Genomic DNA, 17,908 nt, shown 5'->3' with positions numbered 1-17,908 from the left:
GGAGGCATTAGAGAATTCCTAGTGCAGTATATTAGCACCTAATAGGAAGAAGTCACTTTCTCTGTTTTATTCCCAGATAAGAAAACAATAAGCTTTAGAGACTTATTCCAGAAGTAGGGAATACTCCTGACATTAGTTGAAGGCAAAAGCAGCTGTGGGTGCTTTTGAAAATTAGGCCCTAATGCATGTGGATTTCAGAGGTGGCATCACTATGCTAAAATAACGCCCAGGATCAATGGAAGTCAAGATGAGCTAATTGTATAAAAACATTTGATCTTAGGTGTTTAAGCTAATGATTCTGAGGACAAACTGTCAAGACACTAATTAATTGTTAGCTTGCTTTTTCTAGTGTGCACTATTCCTTTTTGTAAATTACCGTATGATTGCTTGTTGGTTGCTTTTAAGCAAATAAATTTTCATCTTTGCCATCAAGAAAATAACTCAAAACCATGCTATAGCTTTGCTTTTATTATCTGTCACTTCGCCTTCTTTATTGGCTTTGTGCTTCTTTACTGGTTTTGTCCTTTTTGTAGGATTTTATTCTTCTTACAATATATTTTGTGACCTTTTAAGTAAAATGTTCGTGACTCACTTGATTACTTGAAGTAGTCTGTAAATTTCAGTCAACAGTTCAAGATTCAGTTTTCCTATGAAAAATGTGAAATTGGCTTCTCTTTTATTCACAAGCTAGAATATCATCCCTTATATAGCATATAAACTGTTGCTTGAAATATAGAGCCACTAAACTTTTATATCATTATTACAATTTCAATGCCAATATTTTGTAATGGGCCAAAAGTGCCAGTGAAGCTATGAAAGTCAGTGTGGTTTTGCTCATTTATATTTACTCTGATTTTTAGGTTTTGATTCCTAATACTGGCTTTACAATTGGAATTGTATCCATTGCATAAGAGGTTGTGCTATTTTGCAGGGTTAATCCCACCCCACACTGGGAGTCCGGAAATTTGTATGTATCCTCATCCAGATCATGCCACATATTTGCTGTGTAATTTTTGACACTTAAGGCCAGATCCTTTACCATTGAAGTCAGTGTGGCTTTTGAGTTCACTGTGAGCAGAAGTGGCCTATTAAACTATGCTTCAGTTTTCCTTTATTTAAAATGGTTATAATAGCCACCTCACTCTGGGGTGATTTGAGACTGGTATAATGCAGTTAAACTACTTTGAGATCCTTGGAATTTCTGTCCAGTCCTATCTTTATTTCATGATGGGAACCAGTAATTGTTTCATTTTATGTATAATTGGCCATTTGTTTTTCAAATGTCTTTTCGTGTGCTCATTCCATTTCATTTTTAGTGTAAATACTTGTCTTGTCCTTTGTAATCCTTTATCATTTCTTTAAGTAATTATGTAAAAGCCTTGAAGTTTTTCATCCTTCTCACTTTGTTTATGCATTAAAATGTTTTGAATATGTCTTTGTTAATAGCTGTAACCTTCATGTGGTTGATTGTTCTGGTACTATTGATAATAGGATGAACACCATCTAATGTCCTAAATGGTGAACAAAATCCTTTATCGTTGAAAGCTGCTATTTAATATAGTTCTGTAAGCATGCATAAAGCTTTAGAGACAAGACAGTGTACTCCACGGAGCTGACAGCCTAAACGATAAATTAACAGCATTGGTTAATTTTCAGACATAACTAATTTATTTCAATTATTTAGTTATAATCTTGAAATTTCCTTTGCATGCACAACTTCGTTAATTTTGAGCAAGGCATGTATATTGAGAGAGGGGCTTGTGGCATTGTATGTAACATTAGATTGGCACTTTCTGCCTAACTTCTTATTGTCAATATGTTACATATTGCCCAAAATTACCTTCCTGGCTGAAATTTCTCAAATGATATTTGTCAGTAAATTGCAGATATTTCTGAGCAGGGACGGATTAAGGGGGGGGGGGCTATCCGGGCAGCTGCCTGGGGCGCCAACCTATGGAGGGCACCTAATGGCAGCTGTAAGGGGCACTGCGCGCCCGGGGCCGGGGGCCACGCGGCACCCCTTAGAGCTGTCATCGGGGACCGTTGGCGCCCCTTAGAGTTGTAAAGTACGCAGCGCATGGGGGGGCGGGGCCACACATGCACCGTGTGCCCGGGGGCGGAGCTGCACATGCACACAGGAATTGCTCGAGCCGACCCTGTTTCTGAGCGAAGCATGGCAACTATGGAATAACACACAAAAACAATACATTACCTCTTTAAATATCATATTCAACTGAGACTACAAGGATAACTTCGGGCATTGGAGGAAGAATATAATTAACAAAGCTAGAGATTTTAGCTAGGACATCAGGGCAATATCCCTATAACTGCAAAAAAAATGTCTTGAGATTTTAAAAAAACACAAGTTGCCAGGGCCACCTTTTTACTTGTGACCCAAAAGATGGCATCAATTGAAACACAGCATCCCTTAATACAGGGGTGGGCAAGAGGCTGCCAGGGGCCAGATGTGGCCCGCCAAGCCACCAGAGCTGGCCCACAGCTGCCTCACTGGAACACTTAAGCACAGTGCAATGGCAGCTGCTTTAAATGTGGCTGCTCCATTCTGGGAGTGAGGAGGGAGGCTTTGTGCTTTGTCTTGCCCCTCAGCAAAATCTCTCAGCTCCCATTGGCCAGTTTCTGACCAATGGCAGCTGAGATATTTTGCTGATGGCAGGGTTAGCCAGTGAAGTCTCCTTCTTCCTCCTCTCCCCTCCCCAAACTCCTTCACCCTACTCAGAGTAGAGCCACCTGGAGCAGCTTGTGACTGAAGCCTTCAGGTTCCTGCAGGGCTGCTGACTGGTAGCTGCCTAGGTAAGTGTCTCCCAGCCAGAACCTGCCTCTCACTCCACCCCCCCAACTACCTGCCTCAAGCCACCACCCAGACTCTCTATACCTCTTTCCCCTAGGTCACAACTCGCTCTCAGACCCTACACCTCCTCCTACATCTTTCCTTCAGGCCAGAATCCTCTTGCTCCTGCCCTGACCCTGCACCCCATTTCCCTGCCCCAAGTCATTACCTAAACCCTCTGGACCTCCTTCATCTAGGTCATATCTCCCTTCCAGGCCCTGCACCCACTTGTAGAGCCCCTCCCGCAGGCCAGAATCCTCTTCTGCACCCATACTCCCTTCTGGACTCTGCACCCCAATCCACTGCCCCAGGTCACAACCCCCTCCTTCATCCAAACTCCCTCTCAGACTTCACACCCCTTCCTAAACCCAGTCTCCTACCCCAACTTCCCTTCTACACCCAACCTTTGTCCCGGACTCCAAACCCCATTGGTAGAAATGTGACCCTTGCACTTGCCAAAATCTTGGAGTGGCTCCAATTAAAAATTATTGCCTACCTCTGCCTTAATACCATGCTGGGACTTTGGTCCAGTGCTAACTGAAAGGGAAGACTACTGTCTGTTGAATAGCTAATACCACTTTCCATTGAACTTAGTTGTGTTTTGAAGGTCTCACATCCGGGTATGAACTAGGCTCCACCCTGTTTAACCTAGGTAACAGAACAGACTCACAATCCCAGGTAGAGTGGTAAGTTTCATTAAGACCTGGTCTTAATATTTCCAAGTATTAGAGGGGTAGCAATGTTTGTCTATAACTTTAAAAACAACAAGTAGTCCTGTGGCACCTTAGGGTGTGTCTTCACAGCAAAGTTATTTCGGAATAACAGCTGGATTATTCTGACTTCTGTAAACCTCATTCTATGAAGAATAATGCCTATTCCGAAATAGCTATTTTGAATAAGGCATGTATAGATGCTCCACTTCTGCTATTTTGAAATAGCCCTTTACCAGGGCCATTCTGAGTTATTCTTTCTGAGGCTCTAAATCGAGATTGCATGTCTACGTTAGGGAAGCCTGCCTCGGACTGATTTTGAAGCTTTCCTGCAGTGTAAACATGCTATTTTGAAATAAACTATTTCAGAATAACTATTCTGGAATAGCATATTCCAAAATAATTCTGCAGTGTAGACGTAGCCTTAGAAACTAACAAAACTATATGGGATAAGGAGAGAAGGAAAGATTGTTCAAAATAAAATGTGCTATTTAGTACAGGCAATCCCCGACTTACGCGGATCCGACTTATGTTGGATCCGCAGTTACGAACGGGGCTGCCCCGGAGTACACGGACTGCGGGACCTCGCGGTCCTGCCGCCTGTGTACTCCGGGGCTTTCTCCGCATCTCCCTGGGCTGCCCCGCTGCCCTCCCCCCCCCCCACGGCTTTGCAAAGCCGCGGAGGGGCTCGGGCAGCGAGGCAGCCCAGGCGCGCCTGGACTGCCCTGCTGCCGGCTTCCCCGTGGCTTTGCAAAGCCGCGGGGGAAGCCGGCAGCGGGACAGCCCAGATGCCCCGCGGCTGTCCCGCTGCCGGCGTCCTCAGAGGCTTTGCTCCCCGTCTCCCTGGTCTGCACCCCAGCTGCTCTGCCCCAGGCGTCCTGATTCAGCCGCTGCTGAAACTGACCAGCGCTAACTACAGGAAGCCCGAGGCAGAGTTGCTCTGCCCCGGGCTTCCTGGAATCAGCTGCTGATCAGTTTCAGCAGCAGCTGACTTGGGGACGCTTGGGGTTCTTAAGTTGATTCTGTATGTAAGTCAGAACTGGCGGTCAGTTTCAGCAGCGGCTGAATCTGGACGCCAGTTCCGACTTACATACAGATTCAACTTAAGAACAAACCTACAGTCCCTATCTTGTACGTAACCCGGGGACTGCCTGTATTTAAAATTCTGTCATAGTGTAGCATGCACACAGCTTTTATTAGCATACCAGATAGTGTCAGAAATTTATTAATTGTTTGTGAGTACTGCTACTCTAGGGTGTGATTCAGAGAGGTGAAGACAATGTTCTCTGTAAGCTTTGCATTTCTGCAGCTGCTCAGGAGAGATTCTAGTGCCACCCAGATGATTAGCAGAGTGCCCCCCAGATGATTAGCAGAGTGCCCACAGCTAGGTTTTTTTGTTTCTACAGGGGAAGGGGTGCAGATCTGTGCTGAGAGCTGCTGGGGGCGGAGGGGGGGGGCTTCAGATGGTCAATACCAGCAGAATGTTGTGACCCACAGTTCACCCTGGTGGCCTTCAGGTTACTTATCACTGATCTTGATTCCTAACACCCATTGAAATAAAAATACCTTTACCCTTCCCTTCCTCCCCTCCCTCCCCAAAAAAAAAAACAAAATTAAGAAGGCCTGGGAAAGGAGTACAAAATCAAATTCTAAAAATCGTTCCCATATTCTTTGGTGGATTAATATTTTAATGCTTAACAAATGTGTCACATTATATCTTGAAATGTAGAAAGCCACATATAAGGTGTATGTGTATTGGCTTACAAATGCCCTACTATGGCATGTACTTATATGACCCATTTTAAAAGCTGGGGTGGAGCTTGGCAGCCCAACATATCCTAGCTCCAGAACATGTTTTAAGATTTTAGCACTGTGAAAGTAAAATTCTGCAGTGCTGCATCATTATTGTCAAAAATTGCCTTGCAAAATACACTTTATATCAGAGCCTATATCAACTTATTTCAACTATTGTCTTCAGTTGTCCCAATTGTACATGAATCATACGAAGCAACAGCAAATCACATGCAGCTGTGGCATGAAACAGTTTTAAAAGAGGATTCTATAAATCATATTTTGAAACTCCTTTTCTCATTTGCCTGTTCACCAACTCATCAACTCTCTGTTCTTCATTCTGATGTATGCTCCTCTATTTCATTTTCTCCACAATGTTATAGCAATGCCCTATAAAGCATTACTTAAGTGAAAAGAAAATTCAGTATTTTGGCTTTTTTAAATGTTTTTAAGAAGCAAGTTTTCATATTCCCAGAACAGTTTCCTTTAATAATATTTGGTTGTAAGTTAGACTATTGAATTAGTACAGTCTGTTGTTGAGAGTGTCAGCACCTTGTTTACTGATTTTATTCTTTCATTGATTTAAGAGAGCTGAGTGACTCATATCAAATGTTGAAAATCACATGCCTTTAACTCTCTTTTGCTTCCCACACAAACCTCATATGCCCTTTAACTGTAAACTTTATCGATTTTAACTTACATTGTATAGTCTATGTAAAGTTTACTCCACTATTCTATATATTTTTATTAAGACCAGTTCAAAGAAGGTAATCTTTAAAACAGACTTTTATGCATTAGGATCCAGTTCTTGCTTTTAGAGACTGGCTCATTATTTTATGTTTGAAACACACAGTGTATCTCTTTACCATTTGTTGAATGGCATGAGATTGGCAGTTGACTAAATACTGAGATAGTTGATTGTTAAATAACTCCCTAGTTTGTTTCCTTGCACTTCTAGATGATCAAAAGAATGAGACATAATTGGTTCATAAACAGTAAAATGACCTAACTCTCATCAATTTTAAAATCACTTTCTAAGCAAGTACTCCATTATAGGAATCCAGTTTGAACCTCTTTATTCTGGCACTCTCTGGTCTGGCAACATCCATGGTCCGGCATGATATTAGTTAGCCAGATCGCCATCTATCATGGGTGTGGCCAAGTTTTCCATGGTCCCATAATGTTTTTTACATTCACCAGTCCTGGTTCATAATGTTCTGTGCTGCTGTTTAACTCCAAATTACTCCTATATGTCTTCTAAGAGCCCAGTAAGCAATGGAAGTCTTGGTAATGCAGCTAGCCAATATTGACCTCCCTTGGTTTGTCACATTCTCTAGTTCAGCACTAGTCAGGTCCCAGGGTTGCCGGATTACAGAGGTTCAACCTGTAATGAGTAAATCTGTTACCTAGTTAATGTTCTTCTTACAAAAACAGACTTACATACTCAAAAAGGAAAAGCACGCTTTGGGTATGTCTACGCTACAGTGTTATTTCAAAATAACTTATTTCAAAATAGTTATTTCTAAATAGCTTATTTCGAAATATCACATCTACACACAAAATGCATTTCAAAATAGCGCGTCTATGCTGAGTGGACTCTGAATCGCATTTAAGGCTGGCCGGAACCAGTTCCAGCAGGGTACTGGGTCAGGGCTTACTGTGTGGGGCTGCTGCCTAAGGCTATCTGAGGTCTGTGCTTACAGGGACTCCCCGGGACAGCCAGTTCTCAAGTTTCCCTGATTGCTTGTCTACCTCGATGTCTACACAGAACTTATTTTGAAATAGCTATTTCGAATTTGGTGTTATTCCTCGTAGAATGAGGTTTACCAAATTCAAAATAAGTGCTCCGCTATTTCAAATTTATTTTGAAATAGTGGTTTGGCTGTATAGACGCTAGGAAAGTTATTTTGAAATAAGGGCTGTTATTTCGAAATAACTTTGCTGTGTAGACATACCCTTTAGTAACAGTATAATTGCAATGAAATTACTCTGTAGTTACCAAAATCACCTGGGAAAAGAACCCAGGAGCCCTGACTCTTGTTGGTTCCCTGCTCCATCATTGGTACATAATCCTTTTTCACTTTCCTTCTTCCCTGTGCACACTGAAGCAGCTGAGGTCATTTGATGCTCTCTGGCCAGGAGATCTCAGAATGGAATGTCTGGGACCTGCTCCCAGACTGTTTTCCAGAGTTGAGAACTCTCTGCTGAATTAGTTTTCGCATTGTTCTGACAGCCTGTCTGTTGCCCTTCAGGACACAGTGCAAAGCTCATCTGTTTACTTAGCCTTGTCTGAAGGGGGGATATGCTTATACTATAGCTTTTGGTAGAGAGTGCATTTTATGTAGCTTTGGTAATATTAACATTTGTGTTTGATTTTGTACAGGCATTCAGACACTTACTGATGGGGTATATTTATAATAGATAAAAATAAATAATAGACTGGCTTGTTTTATAATATTTATGTTAACCTTCTGCCCAGGCATGGTAATACTTTACAAGAGTAAAATTGCTGAACCTTGTGACAAAATGTGTTTCAGTTACTTTAAAGTTAAAGAATATCACTTTTTGGTACCTGAAAGAGACAGCGGAAAATTAACCAAGCAGATTATGTCAAGGTCTCACAGAAAAGTTGAGTCTCTTAATCTTTATTCACAGACTCATATGGTCTGTTGCCTTGTAAGAATACGGTGTATACTTTCAACTGCTTCTTGTTTATTAAATTCTTGTATTAGTCTATAGCAGGCCTAGGCAAAATACTTTCCACGGGCTGAATCTGGCCCTGGGAGGCTCAGGCAACTCTTCTCCTCCACGCCTCTCCGCCCCTCCCCCCCACCACTGCTGAGAAAAGTGGATGGTGCCGCATTGTGGGGCTCTGTTTGAACAGCTGTGAGCCTGGGAGAGCACTACTGCCACCCCCCAGCACAATCCCATTGGCTGGTTCTCGGCCTGCCTCTGGCACCCTAATCTTCCCCCCCACACCCCACATAACCCAAACCCTCTGGCCCTCCACCCCACATAAACCAAATCTGCCCCCATATCCCCTCCCACATTCTTTTTCCCCCTTCCCACATAACCCAAACCCTCTGCCCCCCTCCTGCACTCAGCTCTCCTCCCAGATCCTGTACCCCAATCTCCTGGCCCAGGTCACAACCCAAGCCCCTGCACCCCAGTGCCCTGCCCCAAGTCAAACCCCCCTTCTGCTCTAGGTCACAGCCCAAACCCCTTCATCCCCATCTGTACCCAGGTCACAACCCTCTCTTGCCCAAGGTCACAACCCAGACCCATGCACGCTAGTCCTCTAATCCAGGTCACAACTTCCTCCTTCACCCAATTTCCTCCCAGACCCCACACCCACTCCTGCACCCCAGTCTCTTATTGCAAGCTCCCTTCTGCACTCAACCTCCATCCCAGACCCCGCACCTCCTCCATTAATATGGATGAGTGTGGCCCTTGACCACTTTCCAAATTCTTGGAGTGGCTCCCCCATCAAAAATTATTGCCCAGCCTTGATCTGTAGTTTACAGGGAAATATATAGGAAAAGAAAAATGTCACAAATGTCAGTCTTAATACAGTTTTAAAAAGCTGTTCATGTTTCTTACTGTGCAGTCACCAAATTCTTAAACTGTTCATCTCAATTCATTTTCTTTCTTGGTTTCAATCGGGTTTTTTTTTTATGAAAGTTCCTGGAGTTCATTTCATTTACATGAAATATTGGAAAGAGATCTTAAAAAAGATTCTAGGTGTGAAAAGAAATGGGAAATTTCATATGCAAGTCCTAGTTTTGCTTTTGGGGTCACTGGTGGAATTCTGTGCCAAAAAATTAAAAATTCTGCACACGATATTTTAAAACTTGCAAAATTCTGCATATATTATTTGTCAAAATAATACACTATCGTCACTCCAGTTTCAGTAATTTTGGTAATTACTTGCAGAATACTTGCCAGAAAATATGTCGGTAACAATACAGACAACAAAAAAAGGTTCTGGATTTTTTTTTAATTCCTTATTAGGTACATTATTACAAAAATGAGTAATAATACGTTTAAACTGCAATACAGAAGAATATTTCCTACACCCCTCAAAACTGCAAAAGCTTGGAGGAGACTGGTAACCGAGGAGCAGGGGAGAGTGAAGTAATTGCTGGGAAGGCACGTGAAAGTGAACATGGAGAGTTGTTGGTTATGGAGAGGAGAGATATACAACAGTTTTTGGAGAAGTGGGAAGGTGTTAAGGAGATGGGGAGCCTCTCCCCATGCAAGCCCTGGCTGACCCTTAGCCACTCCCCACTCAGCCAGGCATATTTTCCCCTGTCCCCATGCACCCACACTCCCCATTCATTTAACCATACCTGTATATATCTCCATGGCTATGTCTACACTGCAGATACCAAAGGTATCCCAAAATAGCTATTCCATGTCTTAAAAGCAAGCCTGTTATATTGAAATACAACAGGTTCACTATTCCAGTGTCCCTTTGAACCTCATTGCACGAGGGTTAAGGGATGTTTCAGAATAGCGCTTTATTTTGAAATTTGGCATTGTGTAGACAGTACCAAATTTCGAAATGAGCCATTTCGAAGAAAGGGTGCTATGTAGACACACGTGTCCCACCTCATCCCCATATAGCCCTGCACTCCTCCTGCCATTCCGTCCATGGCTAAATACTGTTACACCACCAGCTCCTATACCCATAGTACCCCTACAACGGTCTGTCCCCTAGACCTTCTGAACCGCAGTCTGTCCGTCCCTCCCATATCCCAGGCCTCCTCGCTTTGGCTCTCTCTGCAGCTGGCTGTTCTGTGCCGTGAGGCAGCTGCCCTTTCTTTCTTCTGGTTCCTGGTGTGCAAAAGGAGTAACTGCATTGTGATCCCTCTCGTAGCTTTCCTTTGCCTTCCTGTCATATTTATTTATTCTGCAGGCAATGAGGGAGTGGATTTTCAGGGGTCATTAATTTCAATAGGATATGGACACCTCACTCCCTGGGACCCATTTGAAAATCCCCTCTTAATGTGGTATTTCATTTCATTGCACCCAGTGATGGATCACACTGTTAAATCTAAGATTTAATGCCAGTCTTGGGAAGAGAAACCTGTCGCAAAACTACTGAATAGAAAATGTGTTTTGTTACCTCAAATGAAATCTCAAAAGTTGCCTTTTGGCAACCAGTAGGATTGCTAGTAGGAGTGTGTGGCCTGGCTTAAATAAGCTTCTGTTGTGAAACTGGATTTCTCTACCAGAATACAAAGTGGGATTTTAATATTTTTTTCCCACTTCGTTTTCTGGCCATCCTCTAGATCCAGTTATCAGATCAGTTGTCCAAAATAAATTCACCAGTTGTTGGAAGTGGAAATTCCTCTGTTGAAACTTTACTGCATAGACTAAGAATCTTTTGTGGGATTTCCCCCTCCCCCCTTTTTTTTTTAAAACCTCTTAGATGAAGAAATGGAGAGCCAGATCTTTTACTTAATTGATTTTTATGCTTTTGTTTTTCAGGCAGAGAATGAATCTACCATGTATGTATGACCAATGCAAACATATGCTTATGGTTTCCAATGAGCTGTCACGGCTTCAAGTGTCATATGAAGAATATCTCTGCATGAAAACCTTGATGCTTCTCTCTACAGGTAAGTGGACAGTTACAAAATCTGTGTGAAGAATGAATCTTACAAACATTATGAGATTGTGTGTCGGTAGGTGGATGCTATGGCAGGTATCTCTCACACAGTGAAAGCTCAAAATTGAGTTTCTTTCTGAACGCTGTGCAAAAAATGCTCCTCTTCTAGCATGACTGCATGCTGCTATTACAGAAACTGCTTCTGCTGATTATAACTAGACATATTATTAAATTGAAACTATCCAGTGGTAAGATATTTGTTTCAAGAACACACAGGGAAAATCTTCAGAATGTGCAAAACTCCAAGCTATTCCATAAGTAGTTTCCCTCTTTTCCCCTGGCGGAGGAACCTAGTGCAGGCTTTGCCTGCTAAGCCCAAAAACTGGGACAAAGGTTATTTTGGAAGGAAGCATTCATAACCTCTCAGCTCCACACTTTTATGTGTGTCGTGGGTCCTTGGAAACTGAAGTTGAGAAACTCTGCAAACTCCTTGACTGTTTTGGATATATAGTATAAATCTTTGGGGATGTGTACCAAGTCATTTTCTAATTCTCTAGACACCATCCTATAGATAATGTCTGTGCTGCTATTCTATACAAAATAATGGATCTGCTTCAAACCCCAGGCTAAAAGTAAATTTTCAGAAGCACCCATGTCCCATAGATGTTTCACTTTCGAAAATGAGACTTCAAGTAACATTGTCAAAAGAACTTTTGCTTGAGAATTTTTGGCCTCCAAGAAAACTTGCAAGTCAGAATCATCATTCAGGATTGAGGAAACGGCAACAGTACTCTTTCTTATTCCATGTACAAATGGCCCACAAAGCAGCATTGGTTCAAGCTGATACACAGATCTCGCTGCTCGTGAGATTGTAGTAGAGGATAATTTGGGCATTAACCCCATTTACAGAGGTGGTACAGAAGGGTTATGGTCAGAATTACCCATCAGTGTTTGATGTCCAGTTTGAGACACCTACAACCTGATTTTTAGAGCTTGTCTCATGGCAATTTGTATGTTCCAAGTACAGCGCCCATTGACTTCAGTTTGCAAAAGATAAGCACTTCTGTAAATCAGACTACAGGATTTCAGGTCAGGTACCCAGAAAATGATAACCACTTAATGACCACCTGTGAAGAGTTTGGTTTCAGTGCTTTGCCTTGCATCATATTCAGAGCTTGCCTTGCATCACATTGTAATTCTTTGACAGAAGCAGGAGTAGAATGCAATTGTCCAGGGCAGCACTGAGAGATCTTTGCTATGAGACCATCCCTTCTCTTCCTGTAAAATGAATGAGACAGGAACTACATCTTCCAACTTCTGCAAACACGTGAGGCAGGGGTCCTAGTGACAACAGTTTTCTTCACTGTGTAGTCCTGATTTATCTATGGAGCGGGTCCAGACTGTGCACTGAATGAGAGATTGGTGGCAGGGGTTGAGGAGAATATAATTGAAGACTGGATCATGATGCATTTTCACAAGCAGGCAAAATTCAGCTTGCACAATCTTAACTCTAGCATTTCTTATGAGTGCTTGATTTTGTAGTCTTAAAGCTCTTTTACCTCTGGGTGTGAGGGAGGAGGCATATAAAATGTCTTAGATTTTTAAAAAACAAATTGGAACAACCTAATTCCATCATAAGGGATCATACTGACAAAGATGTGGGTAATCAGCAGTTTTGCAAAAATTATATTCACCATGCAGATATCTGCCATGTGGAATTATATAGTAACTGATAGCAGTAGTAGGTTGTCAGTCTGTGGACCATCACAAATACTTTGCAGGTAGTTTCAAAGATGTCTGCCCTTCTTGAAACAAGCTCTGCCCACTCAGTCCTAGTTCTCCTACGACAAACACACTGCATCCCTGTCTGATCTATCTGTCTTCTACCTCCACCCCATTTCCACTCCCTACTGAATACCAGTCTTAAATTTTCCATCTTGGCTGCTGTAGCCCCCCCCCCCCCTTCACTCCCATTCCACAATCTCGTCTACCCTTTCCTCCTTCCCTCCCTTTCCAGTCTCATTGCCCTCTTTGCCTCAGTCTGCCTTCCAGCCCCATCTTAATTCATTCCCAGGCTCTTTCTTCCTTATCTACTCTCCACCACCCATCCAGTTCTTATCTCTTCTCTGCATCAAATTGAACAGCTGCCTTATGCAGGCTTCCTGAGCCCACCATAGGAAGAAACTTTCAGTGCACAGAAGAAAGAAACTCCCTACACTCACTTCAAGTGCACAGACCTGTACTTCAGTTGACCCAAAGACTCCAGAAGGTACAATTGCAGGACAAATCCTGCTTAGGTCCAGATATATATTAAAATGTAAATCCCAGATTTTATTCCCCTTTGCCAATTTTTGTCATGTAAATAATGTGAAGAGAACATTTCTATAATGACATGTATTATCAGAACCAGCTGAGATCTGTAACATCTTAAAGGTTAATTTCAATGTTTCAGTTCCCAAGGAGGGCCTGAAGAGTCAGGCTCTGTTTGATGAGATTCGTATGACGTACATCAAAGAGCTGGGGAAAGCCATAGTGAAGAGAGAGGGGAACTCGAGCCAGAACTGGCAGAGATTTTATCAACTGACTAAACTTTTGGACTCCATGCATGATGTAAGTTTTTAAAATGTGCACTGCATGCATTCTGTATAGATAAGTTTGTGTAAAGGTACTATGCCCTTATAACCTGAACTTATCAGACCACATAAAATGGTTAAGATAAAATAATTTGTTGGACATTGTTAGCGTTAAAAAAATGAGAAATGTATTTGTATTTCTGTCGTCTTATAGGTAACATCTCAGAAGATTATTAGAAGGTCATTAGAGAATTTTGTCCTTTTTTGGTTTATTTACTCTGTGCACTGCACACAATTTTGGTAGACAGTCTCAGGGGCAAGTGTAATAATACTTTAAACTACTTTTAACTTCTGTTTTGAAATTGACCAGATTTAAAATGTATTGTCTCTTTCTAAAAAAGAGTAACACAAAAATGTTTTAAAATTTATTATAGTAGTTTTTAACCTATTATATCATTACAGAAAGACATAGTAGTCAATATAACATTACAGCCTTTAAAATATGAATGTGTTAGCTAAATTTTAAAATAGTTTCGGTTTATCCCAATTTTAAAATGGTATATACAAAATCTTCTTTATAGCAAAAATGAATAAAACTGAAAAAAGTGGGAGGAGGGGAGGTTGGTGCTCTAGTGTGAGAGTAAACCTTCTCTTTGTCAATTGTAGGTGGTTGAAAATCTTCTAAACTTTTGCTTCCAAACGTTTTTGGACAAATCCATGAGTATTGAGTTCCCAGAGATGTTGGCAGAAATCATCAGCAATCAAATACCAAAATATTCAAATGGAAATATCAAGAAGCTCTTATTTCATCAAAAGTGACTGCCTTAATACAAAAAGATTGCCTTAAGAAAATGTTAAACTATAGCTTTTTTGTACAAACTATCAGACTTGTTAATTTTGTCTTGCAACGGTGTTTCTTTTGTTATTATGCACTACATATGGTTTACAGAGGGCCAAGACTTAAACTACAGAAGCAGCGGATTGCTCACATTGAATGATTAGAATGGGGAGGGAGAGGAAAGGAAAGAAAATTAACCATTATATGCACCTGTACTAGTGGTGCGGAGATCTAAGGCTGACTTATGAGCATTCTACTAGTAATTACTGCAGTTGGCTGGATAACATTTTCTGGTTTGTTTGTTTGTTTGTTTGTTTTTTTCCAGTAAAATGGTTTGGGTTTTTTGTATAGTTAAGGTAGCATTTTGATTTATGCATGTAACCTGAAGAAAGTTTACAAGTGTATATCAGAAAAGGGAAGTTGTGCCTTTTATAGCTATTACTGTCTGGTTTTAGCAATTTCCTTTAACTTTATATACCGTGAACCTAGGCTTGCTCATTTTTTTCTTACATGATTTTTGTAATACTTCAAAATGCCTATTGTACAACTATTTTTTAAGGTGGGGCAGCTTGTAGCTTTCCTAAATGACCTCTAGCCATTAATCCTTGAGCATATTCATGTGAAAATGGGTTGGCTTTTGTAACTTGTTTTAATTGTCAAGATGATCATACAAATTTGGCTTTTTTTTAAAGGGTGGAGGATAGAGTATTCTCAAATCTAACCCAAGTAAACATGAATTAAACACACTTTTGGTATTTATGAAAATGTGTTGCAAATATAGATTCATAGACAATTAGCCCAGGCTATTTTATACAGAAAATGAACTGATTTTTCATATAATACAACAGCCATAAGTGCAGTAATTTTGGGCTGCATTAATGTCAAGATCAGTCCTGACTACCCATCAGGAAACTTTCACAAAAAATATGCATAGCTTAAAAAATAGTTCTTATGTAGAGAAATTCACATTTTCCATACACGTAAATGTTTCATCATACAAGTTGATATGGGAAAATAGCTTTGGCTTATGAGACAGACTTGTAATTGTGCCTAGTATTTTTTAATATTTATTGGCTTTTGAAGGGTTTTTTTTTTTTTTTTTCAATTAGACCTTTATCTTAAAGCAGACAGTAAAACAGATCAACTGTACTGACAAATTATAACTTGCTGGGTATACAAACCTCAAATCTGAGTGTGCTTAGTCACCCATTTTCACATTTTCATCTGTCACTGATCGGTTCATCTACTTTTCCTGAAGAGCAGGAAGGTTCCGCTACTGATTTTGGAGTTTAGAATTGTGTGTCAGACTTCTGTCTTTGTAAAGCTGCATCCCTTCATGTCAAATTACTAGTGTGCCATAAAATTACCATATGTATTGTGAACTTCTTGTCACCATTGATAATGATGTTTTAAAAGGTTGAGAAGCTGTGGTAGCCCTTTCTATGTGCACCTTAACAACTTTCTGTACAAACATAATTTAAATACTTACTAAGCCACCCTGAAATTAGATTTTTTTATTCAAAATAGCCCAATTATTTAATAGAAAATAGACAAAAATCTAATTGATAAAACATGAAATCCCTAATATATTTTTATATTTAGTTATAGTTTCAAATATATATAATTGGTATATTCACTAATGGAAGTCTAAGCAAAGAAGGGAAGGACTACTGCAGCTTTAAAAGCAACTTATTGAATGATTGCTAAATAGCTTGTATAGTGTAAAATAAGTGATTTTTAGATGACAGATTGCTTTACCATGACACATGATTTTAGTTTTTGTAGGGGGTCACAAATATGCTGAATGGTAACCCATGCAATTTGTGGTTTTTCTGGAAATATTAATACTGTGGCAGAATAGGTGTTAGATATCCAAAGAGGTACTCTTTTCTCTCTCTCTCTCTCTCTCATTTGTTTATCTTCTTAGGAAGGAAGAAACCCATATTGAGTAGGTTGATTCTAGGGCTGAAATTTACATTCATTAGATCACTGTATAGAACCACAGCTTGGAACTTGGAACCACCCCTGTTTGGTTACCCTTCACATTCCAATAGTAAATCTTCACACTTTGTAGGTTTACTTGACCTCCACTGCAGAAAAATGTAAACCGAAAAAATGTATGTACATCACTGAACTTATGGGGTTAATTTCATATACAGCCTCACATGGAATAGCAAAAACAGTTTGAAAAAATTGGCAATAATGTGCTTACAGGTACCAGCAATATTTAAATATAGAGCATAGATTGTTCACAATACACTAATACATTTCTAGTGTTCAGCAAATGTTTGTTTCCAGGTGAATAGGAAACTGCATATTTGTCATTTCTTAAATTTGTTTTTTGAATGTTATACCTATTACAAAGATGTTATATTCAGTACTTTGGAGTAAACTATGACATTTAATAAAAATAATTCTGTTCTCTCTGAATGATCTCTAAAGAATATGTACATTTTGTAACAGTTAAGCTAAACCTTGAAAAGTATTTTAACTATTATTGGCAACCCAACTCGATGAAAATAATTCATGCTATTTGAGGTACAGTTAGGAGATTAATAGTGTTTGCTTTTTAAAAAGGCTCTTCAATTACAAGTATGATCTTGAAAACTTTTTATTCAGAGAGTGATCTAAAACTTTAATCTAAGACACTCCAATGTATTAATCTCTTATTTTAGTCTGAGATACCTCAATTAGAGTTCTCAAGAAGTTTCATAGTATATGTGGACAAAGATTTGTGCTGTTATTTGTTTGCCAATAGAAAAGTAATTGAAATGAAAATGAACAAAATAGTATTGCCTTGTGAGAATAAGTACATCAGAGGAAAGAGGCTCTAACCCCTTTTATCTGTGTGCCCATGTATTCATTGTTGAGTTATGGATTCAAAGAAGAGAGGAGACTATGGTATTGGAAGAAAAAATTCATTCTGTATGTGCTGTTAAAGTCTTAAACCCACACCATTTTAAATGTGTAATCATGTACATGTTCCCTGCATGTTTAGTTTTTTAGCACTGGGAAAACCTATACTTTGGAGAAAGCAGAGAGAATCTTGATTTCTGTCTCTTCAGTGCCTTATCACATAGTGCATACATCTGACAAAGGGACATTTGGACAGCCCTAGAGATACATGCTGTATGTTATAAATGCACATGGAAACTGAAAGGAATGGCCTTAGATAGGATAAGCCAGAGCATGAGATAGCAAGAGGAGGAACTTCAATTTTGTACAGTGTTTTTGTAAAACAAAATTCTACTTAAAATCTGTTAAGAGCTTTGCAGCTGGTTAGAGAGCAAGAGTGTAAGTGCCAACCTAGCTTAAAAAATAGCCTCTCTCGTCTCTCAAAAATTAAGTGTTGAGAACAGGAAAAGAGGAGGAGAAAGTGCCTGGAGCAGTGGCCCAATCCTGCTTCACTTAGTCTCATATGGAACTGTTTGTGTGAGTTTTGACTGCAGGAGCCAACCAAAGGAGAGAATGTTTAAAAGGGGATTGTGTATATACTGGTTGAGTGGTTAAAAGCGCTACCATTTGTCAAGTTCA

The 17,908-nt window shown here is 40.2% G+C and overlaps 1 protein-coding gene across 1 annotated transcript in view; it reads left to right on the top strand.

Annotated features, from left to right (window-relative positions):
- The window catches only part of NR3C1 (nuclear receptor subfamily 3 group C member 1), a 164,952-nt gene extending 147,494 nt beyond the window's left edge, over positions 1-17,458 (top strand). The window contains exons 7-9 of the mRNA XM_075900312.2: positions 10,843-10,973; positions 13,416-13,573; positions 14,203-17,458. Of these exons, the coding sequence (XP_075756427.1) occupies positions 10,843-10,973; positions 13,416-13,573; positions 14,203-14,355 (442 nt within the window). The 3' untranslated portion in view covers positions 14,356-17,458. The remainder of the gene's footprint in view (positions 1-10,842; positions 10,974-13,415; positions 13,574-14,202) is intronic.
- The last annotated feature ends 450 nt before the right edge of the window (positions 17,459-17,908 follow it).

The sequence above is a fragment of the Pelodiscus sinensis genome, chromosome 16 (genome assembly GCF_052426305.1).
Source record: "Pelodiscus sinensis isolate ZL-2025 chromosome 16, ASM5242630v1, whole genome shotgun sequence".
In the NCBI taxonomy this organism is placed as follows: domain Eukaryota; kingdom Metazoa; phylum Chordata; order Testudines; family Trionychidae; genus Pelodiscus; species Pelodiscus sinensis.
Note: the sequence above shows the minus strand (reverse complement) of the source record. Positions and strands in the feature narration are given on the sequence as shown.